This window comes from Drosophila grimshawi, unplaced genomic scaffold (assembly GCF_018153295.1).
Source record: "Drosophila grimshawi isolate 15287-2541.00 unplaced genomic scaffold, ASM1815329v1 contig_59, whole genome shotgun sequence".
NCBI lineage: Eukaryota > Metazoa > Arthropoda > Insecta > Diptera > Drosophilidae > Drosophila > Drosophila grimshawi.
In genome coordinates, this window is record NW_025063406.1 from 810,319 (window position 1) to 826,054 (window position 15,736).

The window sequence follows — 15,736 nt, forward strand, 5'->3', positions numbered from 1 at the left end:
GTGGCTTCGACATGGGTACCAATAAATAATTACTGAGACAGCTACGATATACATATGATGCAAGCGAGGAACAATTTCTTGATTGGATATGATGGGTCCCTCTGGGCATATTTCGCCCTTGTAGCAACGAGTCAATCATACTGAACTTTGCAACAATAAAATCTGACAATTAAATTAGTCGCCCTATGATCCTTAGGCAATAAGATGACATGCCTCCAAGTGTAATTCTGATTTCTTTAGTAGATATTTGGATTAATTTTAAATTCATTCAGTAGTTCACTTTCTGCTGTAAGATCGATAAATGCAGACCAAATTAGCTCGAAAGCTCCATGAAACTTGTAAATCTGTCAGTGTACAGTATGCCAAATATTTCCAAGGTAAGCTTATGTATCTCTGATACTCGATTGGATAAAAAACATTAAGTTCGTGCCCTTTTCACCTTACATCCTAAAATACTTATATGTCATTGCAGCTAAAGATTTTGAATTGCACATTTTCTTTTTGTACTTAAAAGTAATTGTCAGACGCAGCATTTACATCATTTATTTAAATGAATCCCTCAGGTAGCATCCTGTCCAGCGTGTAATTGAAATGGTTAATATTATTGCACTGCTATCTTTACAACCTGTTGTGCCCCTTTTCTGAGCCTATAGCAGGAATGCAAGAACCTTTGAAGAATTGAGGGTTTGTATATCTTCTTAACTTATAACTTTCTTCCCTACCATACAATATTTTTCTGGCGACACATTCTGCTTTGATATGATCTGAGGAATCCTTCACGTTGTAACAAAATCGAACTACTGCCTATATCTAGCTTAGATAGATAACTCTTTAATCCACATTGTTCTGTTAAGAGGCCAGTAAGTATTCTAAGTCTGTTCTTCCCCATGAATATTGCTTGCTTGAATCGTTTTTGATTTTAGCTGCCAAAAAGATATTTAGCTTGTTTGAGAGCGGTGACTCTTGCCAGCGCGATTACCATTGCATTGGTGTGCCATTTAATGATGTGTGGTTACCTCAATAATAAATAAATGAAGTAGTATCTCTATGGCTAAGAATCTAGTTACTTTAAGTCCCTTTTCTCGGTATACTTAGCAGACTTGCTATTATGGCTTATTGTATAATCGAGTGGCGTGAGCTCCATTTGGATATCCATGACCGTTATCGGACAAGTACACATTGCTCGTCATCTCATAACCCTTGGTGATGTACTCTATGACCTCGCGATTAGGCTGAAGTTTCGTGAGTGCCAAAGTTTAATCTCTTGTCGAATGTGTCTCCGAGTCACTTTACTTTCCTAAATATATTTACAGAAGTACAGAAGATTCTTCATAAAATAGATTAAAAACCTGTAGACCAAGCAATCTCTGCCTGGAATGGCTACGTCAAATACGTAACAAACAGACAATAAAAAAAGTAAAGTTTAGGAGAGTTCTTTTTATACTCTGAATCCTTTGAAGCTATAGGTTTTAATCTTGGAATATATATTCGCCCGATGCCGGCATATTAGACAAAGTGTACAAATTGGGGTGTTAGGTACACTAAAGGAGGGCTATGCAATCGTTAACATCTATAAAACTATTTATGTGCAAATATTTATAAGCTGGTCAACAAATTATGATGGCAAAGATATATCTTAGAGCTGGGGGCACCAAATTAAGGTACATTAATCATTATTTAATAGTTTGGCAAATAATGAAGGATGAAGCTCTACTTAATGAAATCTCTAATCAAATATTATATGTTTGAAATCAGACGGAATTTTAGTGACACCTACAAATTGTAATAGGCTTGGATTTTGAATGGGTTGAGTTGAGTTGACAGCAACATTAACCACTTTACTAAGCAATAAATAAATAGTTGAACATTTATTTATATTCAAATAGCCTTTTATTGTTAAATTTGTTTTCTTTATATATATTAATGTTATAAATGTTGAAATGAACCACTTCATGCTTCCTGAATAACTAAATTACTACTACTAATTAACCGCCTCTCCTCGTTTGGCACCTTCCGAAAGTCCTCTTGTGTAATATTGTCACCTGGAAAACAAATTAGATAAACAGTGTTAAATAAAAATAATGAAATTAGATTATCACAAGTTTAAGCTGCGTTAGTAAGAAAGCATAGTATGAACAGCACAGTGAACGTCAGTCCGAACTTACCTAAAAAATTCGAATATTGCATATATCAAATAGAATATCTTTCACCAGCAAATTTGATGTGAACATTTTTTTCGACAATACAATGTATTGTTTGCGTGGTGGCTGAAGTCAGCAAATTTTAAAAGTATATTTCTGGTAACTCACCTAAGAGATCGATAAAAAATTGGATGGTCATGCCCACTCCGCGTCCCCAAACCGATACACCTCTTAGTGTCAATCTACAATTCCATAATTCTCACACAATTTGAAAGATATATCACCAAATTTGCTAGTAACTTGAAATAAAGATTACTTGGAATCTTTTCTATAATCCACTCCCGCCCCAAAATTCTGAAAAGCCTATATCTGCCCCCTTAAAAAATTCGAAAAACAATAAGAACCTATATCTCCCGAAATTTTAAAGACAAACTTTTAGATTACTGGGAATTTCCATCAATGATTGGTAATTCATGGCTACACCCACCTTGACCCTGTTATCAAATGGTATTATTTATTGGTAGTTAAAGTCGGTTAACCACGATTGTAACTTTCTCTTTTGTTTTTTTTTGGTTTTGAGACAGTAAAACTGAAATCTATTCTGACCATGGTTATTAGCCATCCTCCTGTTCCAAATTAAGTTATGATAGAAAAAGAAATTTATTTATTTTAATCGTCAAGAAAAATCAATTAGTTTTATAATTGCTCTTAGCAGGCCTTTTTGATTTTAGCTTCCACAAACGAAATATTTTGCAATTTCGTATTCAAAGCAAATGTCTCCAAGTTTTTTCTCTTTACTCTTTACTCTTGACTCTATAGTAGACATGCGTCGAGTGTGCTAACGATCGCTGCAGTGTGTTAATCAGAAAAGGGTCTCGGGTGTTTGCAAGAGCGTTGATACATTAGCAACACTCGAATTAACTAGTCTTCGCGCTCAAACGATGAAATTGACATGATCACATGAACTGTTGTTTCAATAAATGAAAACTATTGCTTGTTGTTGACGCTGTAAGTTTATTCGCCAGACAATGTAAATGGTTTTGTAAAATCGGGGTGTTGTACTCTTAAACTACTCATTAGCATGTTTTTAAGTTGCTCAAAGGATTCCCTATAATCTGTCATTAAAGCCAAATTTGTCGTTTGCTTTGTAACTCTGACATAGTCCTGAATAAACTTTCGATAATTACATGTTAAGCCAAGCTAGATATTAATTTCCTTCTGCTTCGATTGGTCCCAATTCCGTCCGACGAAAAGTTCTGGGTATTGGCAAAACTGAGCTTATTCAACGCTTGTTTTGTTGAGTTGTTGCATTTGAGTAAGAATTTTAGCGCAGAATAAATTCAATTAAAAAGTTATGTTTGTCTGGTGTTAATCAAACAAAGCACGCGATCACAAGTATGAACAACATATATGATCCTTTTGAGCCTATGAGCAAAATCATGAGAGCAGTTCGGGAGCCATCGTTGCAGCTCTCTGGTAGGGGATCTAATGACATTTAAGTGTCCGAAATTTAGAATTTCTATGAAAAGCGGGTGTCCGAATTAACACAATAATTGTCTACAAATTGCATTTATTAGTTAGAAAGTACGTATCGACTTACATATTCCAGGAATGCTGCTCTCCACATGTAATTTGTTATCTGTTTTATTATCATAGACGCTGCTATCGTCGAGTACGAAGTCATCATCCGTGTTATTGGTGCACTCGATTTCTCCGAGCTCAGCTTGTAGATCCTCGCGGCGTCTTTCGATGAGACACTCCAGATCGCATTTAGTTTTCATTAAGAGTTTTTCCGTCTGGGTCGTGTGGACGCGTGGTTGGTAAAATAAATAGGGTTTGGTTTTTGTTCGAATCTGGTTTTGTTGGCAAATCACTGAGGATTCCCATGTTTTGAAATCTTTTAGACGAGCCATTTTCTTCTCGAGGCATCTAATTTCAAGCTGCTTACGCTTTCTGTCTAAAAATAATGAGTCGCGTTCCTTTTGAACCAATGCTTTTTCTTGCAGCTCTTGCTTTTCCAATTTCTTTTCTATTTGAGCTTTCTTATCTTCATTTTTTCTCAATCTAGACTCTTCCTGGCAGAATTTCTGCAAAGTGCCCAGAAGGGAACCGAACATGCGACGATTCCGAGCCCTTGATTCGGAATCGACTCCCTGAGCTTCGACAATTTCCTCTCTCGAGGGCAATTCTCGAATTACCCGAGAATTAAGTCGAGGTGTTGGCAGCCACAATTCGTCCTTGTCTGAAAGCCGATTAAATACCATTTTTGGATCGTAAATACGCCGCTTTTGTTTCAAAATCTCATGGCGTTGGATGTTTTTGTCCTGGTTTTGCTCATTTTTCTTACATCCGGCATCGGGATTGTACTTCTCAATCCTAAAAAAAAAAAAGAATACGTACTAATACATACGTCGTCTGAGTGTTGTAAAATAAAAACCTGGGTTCCTTAAGTCCTCGACCGACAAATCGACGTATATTGTCATTTAATGAGATTAATGACCGTCTAGCAGAGTTAAGTTTTTTTTCTAAATCGCCGATGGAGGATAATGCAATATTGTCTTCCATTTCTGGATATTTTTCTTTTATTATTATTCGAAGGTAGAGTTGTTGAAAATATATTCATTCATCGATATATATTGTCATTTAAGAATAAATACTTCTATGAAATATTTTTGCATGACAACAAAATAAATATCGATATGTGTAAAGATATTTCATCGCATGCAAACAACAAAATATTTAAAAAGAATTTTCGGACTTTTTCCACCTAGAGCAAAATTTCGCTAACGTTAACTGCATTACAGATTTTTCTTTATCGAGTGCGCATTTAAAATGAATGTTTTATTGTGAATAAAAGTCCATAAAATGTTATAATTAGTTTATTATTTTGGGGGCAAGCATTTTAAAAATGTGTGTGAAACCGCGTTGCAAATTATAGATACCCGTTCGAAAAATATCTTTTTTTTGACATCTTCGAAAAATTTCAGATGTTTCATTAAATCTACTAAAAATATTAAAATCGGTATCAAAGTTGGCTATAATACTATAATTGTTTTAACATTCTGGCATAGATCATCTGTAAGCTAATATTCAAAATGATATAAATACATGGAAATTCACTTCTAATAACTTTCCAATGCAGAAGAACCAATACAATTCACAAATGAATGAGTCGTTGTCATAAATCTGACACTGTAGATGCGCCTTACAGTTTAACACTGACATGAACATTCGCCGCTATGCTTACACACAAATAACAGAACCAGTTCAAAAGAGGTAGTTCCGAAAATAATTCCACTAGTTAATTGCAACTTTTGTTATCTTACGGCAAAACATTCAGAATAAAGGTGCATTATTAATAGGGTATTCATTATACGGCATATTTCTTAACAATCTAATCATTTCAGGATGCAGGGGCTCGGATTACAAAGTTTAAAAAAGAATCCTGCGGTAAGTAATTGATTTTTTTCGGTTACGTAACCCAAGTGATGTGAGCATTCATATTAAAGTCATATGTTTTTAATTCCGTACGCCTGGCTCTTGTAGTTGATTCCGCTGTACGTTTGCGTTGCGGCCGGAGCAATTGGCGCAGTTTACTATATGGGTCGTCTGGCTACCAGAAATCCGGACGTCTCTTGGAATCGTTCAAATAACCCAGAACCATGGCAAGAGTATAAGGAGAAACAATACAAGGTGTGTACACTCATACTACTATATGCACATTAATATATATGTATATTTAAATTTATAAAGCGTAACGTTGTTGTAGATTTATAGATATACCACGTTTCCTTAAGAAATTATATAATAATTATTCATTTACTTGTTTATTTTCAGTTTTATTCCCCTATTAGGGATTATTCTAAAACAAAGAGTGCAGCTCCGACCTTCGAGGAATAATTTTATTCATATGGATATTGAATTAAACTAAGTTTGTTGTCCAAATAAATGCAATAACTTGCTGGCTACTACGATTCTCTATTGTCGATTTAATTTCAGCCATGCTCGAAATTTGCACAACAGCTATTCAAATAAAAAATCAGCCATCTTGAAGTAGCTGAATTTTTGCTTGTGGAGATCAGAGCATTTTTCAGCACACATTACACATAAAAGTATTGTGAATAATCTACCAAAATTTAAGGATAGTAATTATTTTGATCAATCATGTTTTCCCCTTTTCTATGCATATTTAGTGATTTACTATTTTATTATTAATATAAAAAGAGTAAATATGACCGCTCAATCTATCGTATTTTAACAGGCAAATGTGCGAAAAATAAATTTTTCCTGTCACAAATAAGTATATATCTACTGGTGTCACTCCTCGGGTTTGCAGCAACAACCAGCCGTGTATAAAATCATTCTTGTGTTGTGTCCTGTGCCAACTGCTAACGCCAGAGATGGAAACAAAGTTCTCTCAGTACGCACGAGCAATATGATACAGCGGTAAAAAAAAGCACCAAGGCAACACTACAGTCCTTTGCTGTCTATCGGCTTTTTTCTTTCAATGCAGCTCTGTTGCTAAAGCTCCGACATCAAATTGGTAATAAATAAAATAAATATTAACGTGTAGATTGATTTGATCGATTATGTGCATGTGCAATTCTTTTTTAAATTATTACAGGTAACCCTGAAAATCCTGAAACACGGTTTCAATTAATATATATATTAATATGATATTGATCTATCATGAACGAACTTTTGGGACACAAACAAAACAGAAAAAATTCAAGCTCATTGCTTATTTATATTGAAAAAATTGTAATACAAAATTACCTAAGCGAATAGTAATATCAGCTTAGGTAGCAACTCTGCAATGAACTTTGGTAGCAGCCACGTAACAGGTAACACGGAGCAAAACATATATGATATTACTATAACAGTAGCACAAGCTGCTGTTCTTTCTGATACTGCTATTGCTCTCACAGATGACAGAGCAGATCAGAGTGAAGCCGCATTAATTTCAGTTTTCTGATATATCTCTGTAAAAGTTTGTATCATTGGCAATAGTAAAACGAACCCGTGTACCTCTAAATCCAGTTAACCATTCTTTTCTATCAGATGCATGACAAATATTTATTGTATTATTTTATTCAAAGTAGTTTGTCGCCAAGTTTTATAATCTTTTTTGCGGTTTGACAATGATACTGATACTTTTAAGATTCTTACAGGTTGTCAAACAAGTACCGGAATCGTTAACCAAAAAAAAAAAAAAAATCAAAACCGGAACATTTATATTTCATAAGAGCCAACTGCCAAACGCGATATCAGAACAGTGGTCGATCCATTTACTGTATGTGTGAGTAAATATGAGTCTCTGTACAAGATATATATTGGCAGGCCTGCTTTTTAAATATAATCCCGTTACTTCTGGTGTACTTCAAGATCATCAATCTTCTGTTCTTGTATGGTATTCATATATCTGGACTTAGTGTAAGAACTATCAAGATAGATGGTGTTTGTTCAGATTTATTTTCTTTGTTATACGTAGCTTTAACTGGGATCCAATCCTCGCACTTCAGTGGGATTCTACCTATTAATCTTTCGTAGTTGATTAACCGTTGAACATTTCTATCCCCTAAATATTTTAATCAATGGATACATAGATTTCTTTACTGTAGTAGGTAGTCTTAACTTTTCTGCTCCCTACAGTTCCCCAATCCCTTTAATACGTTTCACTTTAGATATAATAAATAAATATAAATAAATATATTAAATAAAGGAATAATGGAATTAATATATACAAAACACAATATCATTTTGTATACTTTATATTTTAATTTGACTTTTCGTCTTTAATCTAATGAAATCTAATAAATTCATTTACAATTTAATATCAATTATTTAAAAGTATTCATAAAATGAATTTAAAAAATAAAAGTTAAAATTTTGTGAACTGTATTTAGTCTCTGTTTAATAAATAAATATCCAGTTTGTCTATATTCAGTGAAACTCGATATTTAAATAATACTTCAACATTAATTATGTCCTACTACAATTTTTTGAAATCAAAAGCTGATTTCATTTTGTTTATTGTGTGCCCAGGATTTGTCGATAACTTTTCATTGAGGGTCACTCTGACACTTTGTTTTGATTTTGCATAGAACAGCTGGATTTGTTTGTACACCAAAAGAGCAAATGAAATCAATAGAGATGAACGGAATCATTTATTAGTAAAGTTCAATATTATAATTTTAGTTAAATGGAAAGAAAAGTATGCAGTCAATTAAGGAAATGAGTAATAAATTTAAATAATTATTTTTACTACAAAAAATTTTTAGTTGGATTGAAGATCGCTTGGAAAGGATTATTGTTTCTCTTCCATGTATGGTGCAAAACTGGGTGTATAACTTTAATGCCTTTCAGAACGTGTATTTCGCTTTCAGAAAAGGTTTTTTAAAGGGTGTTAGCAGTAAAATTTCGTTAAAGATTTTCCAGTCAGGATATTTATTGGCCTTAAGATTACATTTTTAGAAAAAGGTTACCTAACTTCGTAATACTCGAAAAGATTACTGATTACCTTTTCCAAAGTTTCAGCTAAAAGCATTCCAGTCACGCTGGTCACATCCCGGGTGAAGGTCCTTTCCAACCTGATTTTAGCTGATTTTTTTGTTTTCTTGGATCAGAGTATTGCATTTGTTTATATCTAACAGAAACGCTTAAGGTCATTTAATTTACTTTAGATTGGTTAACAGTGCGTTCGACTTCGATAAAATGGACATACATATATACCTGAAGTGCCTTTCGTGCGAATTGCCGAAAGTAAGAAAAAGCTCTTACTTTGGAAAGCTTTGAGGGCAAGCTCTTAGAGCTTTTGTCAAATATTGTGAAAGTTAAGTAGGCATGTGAAAATAAATGAAAATATTATAATTAAATTCGGCAGTATTCTATTAATTGATTTTAAGTACTTTATAGCATGTAAATAGTATGAGTACATCTTCGTACATAAACATGTGCATTAGGGAATATATTCCGCTTTTGTTTTGTAAAGCAAAATATTGATTAAATACATTTTTAAATGATTGACACATGCGTTGTAAATGCTAGAATAATTCCAAAAACATTAAAGCTATAATTTTTGCACACTGGTGTCTTAAACGTGTACAATCGAAATACAAAGATGACAGCTGAGTTTAGCTCGCGTAACACTTTTCGGAAAACTGGACTCGGCAGCAATACCCGCAGTATTATTACTTCTGCAAATCCATGCGGTGGAAGCAGCGCATCTCTACTCCAAAAGCAGCTGTCATTCAAAACCCCCATTTGTTCTAATCAGTTTGGCAAAATTGATGAAGTAGAAATTATCGACAACTCAAACATAGATAATTTGGCTGGCCGATATAACAAGGTACATATCGTCATACTCCAGCTCTCGCATAGTACTCGTATGTTCCAAGAATACCAACCACTTCAATTTTCAGAACAATATTATTGGCTGGATATGCTGTGCTCCTTGCATATGGCTGCGCACCTCAGCTGCTGTTCACAAGGTGGCAATAACGTCCGCAACATTATTGGTGACAACATTACTGGTCGCTTCACCAATACTATTTTTAATTAGTACAGCACCTTCGCCGCTTCCCAGGGATTGCTATATGGAAGGCGATGGGTGCTCGCCAACAATGTCATCTCCATCGGAATGTACGGAAGCAATTTGTGAAACAGTGGCTGCCAACATTCAAGCAAGACTCAATTGGAATAAAGATCCTTGCTCGGAATTTAAAAAGTTCAGTTGTTGGCGCAGTAATTTTAATAAAAATATAACGAATCTGATCGAAATGGGCAATTCACAAAAATCGGTTGATACTCAAATGCAGTGTGAGTTGTACATCCATTCTCTAAAATGATTTAATAATAATTCGTCATATATTTTTTTAGTACTCTTGCAGAATTCTAGTATAAATGGAAATTTTAAGATACTCCAGAGTTTATTTGAGAGCTGTTTAAAACTCAAAACAAATTCAAGTGCTTTACACCGTGTATTTGATACTTTAGGAGGGTACTTAACAGTTGGCGTCATCGGTCCTTCGTCCATAGCATCTCTTGTAGCTAAAATATATGAGCTTGGGCCAAGCCCACTTGTTGATATATATTATGATCTTAGTTATGGTAGAAGACCGCATGTGCTTCTCATCATAAGTGGACCAAGTACATCATCGATTATTTTGGAGGTATGTACATTGCAATTGTAAATTTATTTTGGCACAAGAAAGAAATAATACCATTTTTGTATACAAATTGGAAAAATATGAACAGACATTTTTTTTCTCTGCTTTTCAATGTGATTTGGTTTTCTCTGCATAAAAATGATACACCATTTACATTTTAATACTCTTAGGTATATTGTATCCTTTAGTTATTTTACTTTTTAATTATAATTTAATTATCCATTTAATCATTTAATTTGTAACTGTAATTTTAAGAATGTTCACATTAATTCGCTTTAAAAATGAAAGTATTCACAACGACGGAATTTTTAAAAATTAGATCCACAAACTTAAAAAGCAACTGTTTTGAAAAATTTGTGAAATATATCCTCCACGTGGGCACAGGTCATATCTATAAAATGTTGTGTATTTCAATTTTCGGAGATTGCGGGAGGTTTACAAAAAGGATAATTTTAATGCGCAAAAGCAGATGTTGATCTATTGTTTGTAATAAAACATAGAGACCTGTCGATAAATAAAAGTAATTAACTTGAACTGTCTGAGGCTTATGGTAACCTATATTCCAATTTTAATGTCTCTAACTCAAACGGAGATGCTTCCTTTGCATAGCACATTTTTTAACCATTTTCATTTATTACAAGAAACGAAAAAAGAATTTTACCAAAAAATATATCATCAAAGCATCTGGTTGCAATCTCATTAATTTTATCATTAAATATTTCACTTATATGTGCTATTTATTGTATTATGTTATTTTATTATTTTATTACGTTATTTTTATTTTCAGAATAAAGTTCGTTGGATGAGCCCAAAAGCCCCTCCAAATCGATTAAAGCAAGGAGTACCAAAGCTTTTACCCGATTTGATTGACAATTTTCTACCAAGCTTCTTATCCTTTGCACAACGAGTATCTGAAAAAGATACCATCCTAGAATTTGTAAAGGATCTCAATAAGGTAAGGATTTTAAGATTTATGAAGCGGTTTTCAGACGATGCAATAGTTCCGTGAAAGTAAAATGTGTTACAGAACTTGCAAAGAATTATTTTACATGACTTTAATTAAATTCAATCCAAAAGGATATGTGAAATATGTCTTGCAATCAAGATAATTCTCTGCTCTGATGCAAAATTACTAAAAAAGCGTGAAGTGTCAAAAAATTTCATGTGTATTTTTCGACGTAAGTGAATGCAGATTAAGTACGAATGCTTTAGTCGAGATAACTCCACTAGGAGATATCTTGAACCCAAGTCTTTAATACATATTTAATTACGATTTTCTTCGGAGTTTCTTAACCTATTTTGCTAGAATTGTTAGAGTCAATCAATATTATTATTAGAGTCTATTAATAATATTATTTTTGAATTTAAGAGCTATTGTGGTAATCGACTAATATCGATATTGTGGAAAAGTTATCGATGAAATTATATAGACTTGATCTGCGCTCCTGTCTAGTTTGTGTAGTCTCAGATATCTCGGCTTTCAATGAGAATCAAGAATATATATAAATTATACGTTCGAAGACGATTTCTCTAACTGCTACGTACCTTAAACAACTTTATTATAACTTTTTTTTGCATTTCCAATAGGTATAAAAACTAATGGCTTTTAATTGAATGTAAAAATCATTTTAAGATAAAAGTTGCCTTACTTTTAATCGAGGTAATGCACATAACGGCTAGAAAGAGGGTATGTCCAAGTCGGGCACTTTCACTAGAGCATTCTTACTTCTTCTGATGAATTGGTAATTTTTGGACTATTCGCGACAATATTGCTAATTTGTAGAATATAAATATAATACATATAATTTTTAATATTTATTTTAGCTTCAAGTTGAACAATCACGCCGAGGCTTTTGGGATAGCTCTGTCTTGTATAATATATCGAGTTTGCAGGCTATGTATCCAATTGTAAGTTACTATTTCAATATTGTTAATATTTCCTGATTTATAATATGGATACATACATATAAAATAATGGTAACAACTAAAAGTAACTGCGAATACATTGTTAACAGCATTGCCATAGTTATGAACGCGTCCAAAAAACTTAAAATTGGCTAGAGACATTAGAATTGTGAAGTCATTTAGTTGAATCCTGATCTGCAACTAGATGATATGAATATAGATATAGATATAGATTTGCACGATATATAATTGTATTTATATCATTTGAGTAGTTATACAAATTATCTATTTGCCTGCCGACCGCAAGTTTCACCAACTTCCCAAAAAGTAGGCAACAATTTTAATGTAATATTTGAATTATAGCAATTAATGTCCTACGAAGCTTGTACATTTATCTTACGCTAAAGTATTACAATATTTGTACTTTGCGTACTGAGGTAATTAAAAATTGATAAATGCTAAAAGTATCCAAAACACAACATTTTAAATATTTTTCTCAGAATTGAAAAGCAAGAATCCCCAATTATTGCCTACAAATTGCTGTTAACATTTTTCTTGTTCCTAAAAGTAATTTACGAATGTAAAAAAAGAATTTCAGAATATTAACAGACTTTGTTCTTAGAAAGGTGTTCTATAATAAAAAAAAAACATTTCGAGCAAGTGTTCCGTGAAAAGTCACACGGCTTCCAACAAATGTTTGTATATGTAGGATCTGAAAATACTACTGTAAATACTACAATATAAATAACTACAAAGCTAATGTAAGAATTCTGTGTACTTTTATATCTTGGAATTTACAAAATTATTTTTATTTTATTTATATTTATTGAACTAAGAAAAGAAAGTCATCGATAACTTCGTAATAATTTAATGGCGCTAAGAGTATGATATTTTTCTAAATATCAGGACAATTTTTTCTGAGTGTAGTTTTTGCTACCACAGATATCTTCGTACTTCTGCAAATGAAGTCATTCAGCTGATAAAAGCTGATTTCATATCCATAAATAAATATATTTTCATGTGTGGTTTCAGCTAAATTGGACTCTTCTAATTCCAAAGGACTGGAGTGGGCCTATAGTTGTAAGGAATGCTGATTATCTCAGAGCGCTACAAGCCTTTCTCACAAAGTATCCGTCTCGAATTGCACATAACTCAATGATATTGCTAAGCGCACTTGAACTATTACCAAAAGATTATCCCAATGCGGAGGTTTGCACACGCTCTACAATGTGGGCCTTACCGGAATTAGCGTCAGCATTATATATTTCTCAGTACTCTTCAGTAGATTCAAAGGACATAATAAAGCGGGTAAAGCAAGTTATCAACAAAAAAAAAATGAACAATAATTTCATCATATATTCATATTTTCAGGCGGATATCATTTTCAAATCATTAAAAGCTCACTTGAAACGAGCTCCATCCTTGAAGGGCGCCGCACTTGTAAAACTTTCAGCTTTAAAAATACAGTCTCAGACTTGGGAAGGTTTTTCGAACGTGACACAAATAACTAATGCAATGGAACCTCTTCATATCAGCCCAGATAGTTGGCTGGAAAATATTTTACAAATATATAAGCGGAACAAACTAGTACCCAATTCAATTAATATGGATGGAAGCTCCCATGACGCGTAAGTTTTATTAACGATTAAAAAATATACAAAAAACTTATATCCATATATTATTTCAGATGGGCGTATCCAATTGTTTCGACCATATTTTATGATACATTAAGCCATTCAATAGGTGGGTATTTTCACTGTTACTCCAGGTATGATAGAAATAAATTATTTGTCTTTATAATTCGCAGTTGTTCCCCTGTCGGTCATATTAATACCATATTTCAATGCAAGTCTACCACCCTATTTGCATTACGCTTCAATTGGCGTTTCCATTGCCAAGGAGATTTTACGATCGATAACGAAAAACTTTGATGATAAGGCAATGCGTTGTGTCCCCCATTCTGTTAATATATTTTCAAACTTTAGCCGCATGGACATCTTAATTCATTCTGGAGGAATGCAGATTTCATATCATTCAATGCTTTCGCTGACTGGCCCTATCAAGGGAATGGCTCGACTTCCAGGATTGAATTTGACACCAACACAAATATTTTTTCTAGTTTCTGCTCAAGAACTTTGTTCTGAATCCAACTACTTGGGAATCGACACAAGCGCTTCAGAGTTTGACAACATGTAAGTAGACCAAGCAAATAATAACGATCAGACAAGTTTTGATCGATAACTGTGGATTGGTGCGGATTTTAGTGAAGCTGTTCTTCATCGGAAAAATTATTGACGATCTCTAATGCTTGTTACCGTTTAATTATATTCAAGTTTTGGTGACGATAGCTCTAAATCTGTATAGGAATCGCGATTTACCAAATATTTAATATATAAAAAATATTATTATTGAATAAGTATAATAAACTCAGTGTCTGCCTTTACTAACTAAATGATTTATTTTTAATTTCAGATTAGGTTGGCTCATTGCCCAAGGCGGTAGCGCGACTGAGGTTTTCAAATGTCCATCGGGATCTATGATTAATATTCAAAAAACCTGCAATGTTCTTTAAATGCGATTTGTGTATTAAATGCAAAATAAACCGTACTCTACTGAAGTACCTTGTTAAGATCTAGGATCTTTAATAATTTGAATCACAAGTTTTTGTCCTAATGGTCGGGAAATTTATTTTTTCAATATTCCATACATAAAGGCGTCAAATCGACTAAGAACTGATTGCATCAGAAATCACTCTCAGCTGGGGCTCAGCTGTGCTGAAATTGAGGACCGGAACACAACGCAACGAACAGCGAACGCAGGTCATTATTTGATTTGTCTTCGCTGCAATAAGTTCTCTCGTAGAATATGGATCAGATTCCCTTATGGCTATTCATTTTGGGCAAAATCGATATGGTTTTTTTTCCACTGACGTCCAACGATTCATTTGACGCCCATTTTTAAGCTCCGTTAACGATTTTCATATTATTTGCTATCTTTAATCGAAACCGGTTTCCTTGTCGCCATAACATCGACAGTTACTGGTTCTGTTAAGTCAGAAAGTTCTAATTCAGTCGACCTTAAGATAAATACCTGAATTTTAACTCACTTGTTTTATTTTGGCTAGCCTAACGCTACAAATATTTTAATACAACTTGCGCTCACTTATGTTATGTACATATATTAAGTATACGATACACCGACCAACATTTGCATTAAAATTTATATTAGCACATTTTCGATAATACAATTGTTTTAAATTAATGTTCTAATATTTAACTTCCCCATAGAAATACAATCTTACATATATTTCAAAACCATAGACATTTCAATTATTTAATAATTATTATTTCAGAAGTTATGCATTTTTGTGTACCGAAAACTTCAGATCCGTTTTTATTCAATGTTTTATCTAACTTACCAATCGCATAGAGCTATAAACAATTAAGAAATTGTCATTCTCAAATTAGATTATCAAAACCTAGTTTATTAACATTTGAAAAAGGAGTTCACAATTTAAATTCC

General features: G+C 33.2%; 3 protein-coding genes across 4 annotated transcripts; 2 read left to right on the top strand and 1 right to left on the bottom strand.

The window, feature by feature from the left end:
* Positions 1-1,891: 1,891 nt before the first annotated feature.
* LOC6563813 (pinin) lies at positions 1,892-4,742 on the bottom strand. 2 transcript variants are annotated; one of them, XM_001990791.2, is made up of 3 exons: positions 4,579-4,742; positions 3,742-4,517; positions 1,892-2,042 (listed from the first exon to the last, which is right to left on the bottom strand). In XM_001990791.2, the coding sequence occupies exons 1-3, from the start codon at positions 4,704-4,706 to the stop codon at positions 1,951-1,953; spliced, it is 996 nt and encodes a 331-aa protein (XP_001990827.1). In that variant the 5' UTR covers positions 4,707-4,742; the 3' UTR covers positions 1,892-1,950. The 2 variants fall into 2 exon arrangements, with proteins under 2 accessions (XP_001990827.1, XP_032592894.1); XM_032737003.1 differs by lacking the exon at positions 1,892-2,042 and adding an exon at positions 3,166-3,660.
* A 668-nt stretch (positions 4,743-5,410) lies between these two features.
* Positions 5,411-6,115, top strand: LOC6562975 (cytochrome c oxidase subunit NDUFA4). Its single transcript, XM_001990790.2, has 4 exons — positions 5,411-5,488; positions 5,549-5,591; positions 5,688-5,834; positions 5,979-6,115. The coding sequence occupies exons 2-4, from the start codon at positions 5,550-5,552 to the stop codon at positions 6,039-6,041; spliced, it is 252 nt and encodes an 83-aa protein (XP_001990826.1). The 5' UTR covers positions 5,411-5,488; position 5,549; the 3' UTR covers positions 6,042-6,115.
* Positions 6,116-9,033: 2,918 nt separating this feature from the next.
* Positions 9,034-14,868, top strand: LOC6562974 (endothelin-converting enzyme homolog). Its single transcript, XM_032737550.1, has 10 exons — positions 9,034-9,489; positions 9,563-9,959; positions 10,020-10,312; positions 11,097-11,264; positions 12,134-12,217; positions 13,247-13,522; positions 13,586-13,842; positions 13,902-13,957; positions 14,022-14,406; positions 14,687-14,868. Exons 1-10 carry the CDS (start codon positions 9,262-9,264, stop codon positions 14,784-14,786), a joined length of 2,244 nt encoding a protein of 747 aa, XP_032593441.1. The 5' UTR covers positions 9,034-9,261; the 3' UTR covers positions 14,787-14,868.
* The last annotated feature ends 868 nt before the right edge of the window (positions 14,869-15,736 follow it).

Excerpts from the sequence above, each read along its gene's own strand:
- LOC6563813 (XM_001990791.2), bottom strand. The coding sequence starts at position 4,706 with ATGGAAGACAATATTGCATTATCCTCCATCGGCGATTTAGAAAAAAAA. Across the intron at positions 4,518-4,578 it reads CGAGGACTTAAGGAACCCAG|GATTGAGAAGTACAATCCCG; the intron begins GTTTTTATTTTA and ends TTTTTTTTTTAG. Across the intron at positions 2,043-3,741 it reads GAGCAGCATTCCTGGAATAT|GTGACAATATTACACAAGAG; the intron begins GTAAGTCGATAC and ends TTTGTTTTCCAG.
- LOC6562975 (XM_001990790.2), top strand. The coding sequence starts at position 5,550 with ATGCAGGGGCTCGGATTACAAAGTTTAAAAAAGAATCCTGCG. Across the intron at positions 5,592-5,687 it reads GTTTAAAAAAGAATCCTGCG|TTGATTCCGCTGTACGTTTG; the intron begins GTAAGTAATTGA and ends TGGCTCTTGTAG. Across the intron at positions 5,835-5,978 it reads ATAAGGAGAAACAATACAAG|TTTTATTCCCCTATTAGGGA; the intron begins GTGTGTACACTC and ends GTTTATTTTCAG.
- LOC6562974 (XM_032737550.1), top strand. The coding sequence starts at position 9,262 with ATGACAGCTGAGTTTAGCTCGCGTAACACTTTTCGGAAAACTGGACTC. Across the intron at positions 9,960-10,019 it reads GGTTGATACTCAAATGCAGT|TACTCTTGCAGAATTCTAGT; the intron begins GTGAGTTGTACA and ends ATATTTTTTTAG. Across the intron at positions 13,958-14,021 it reads TACATTAAGCCATTCAATAG|TTGTTCCCCTGTCGGTCATA; the intron begins GTGGGTATTTTC and ends TATAATTCGCAG.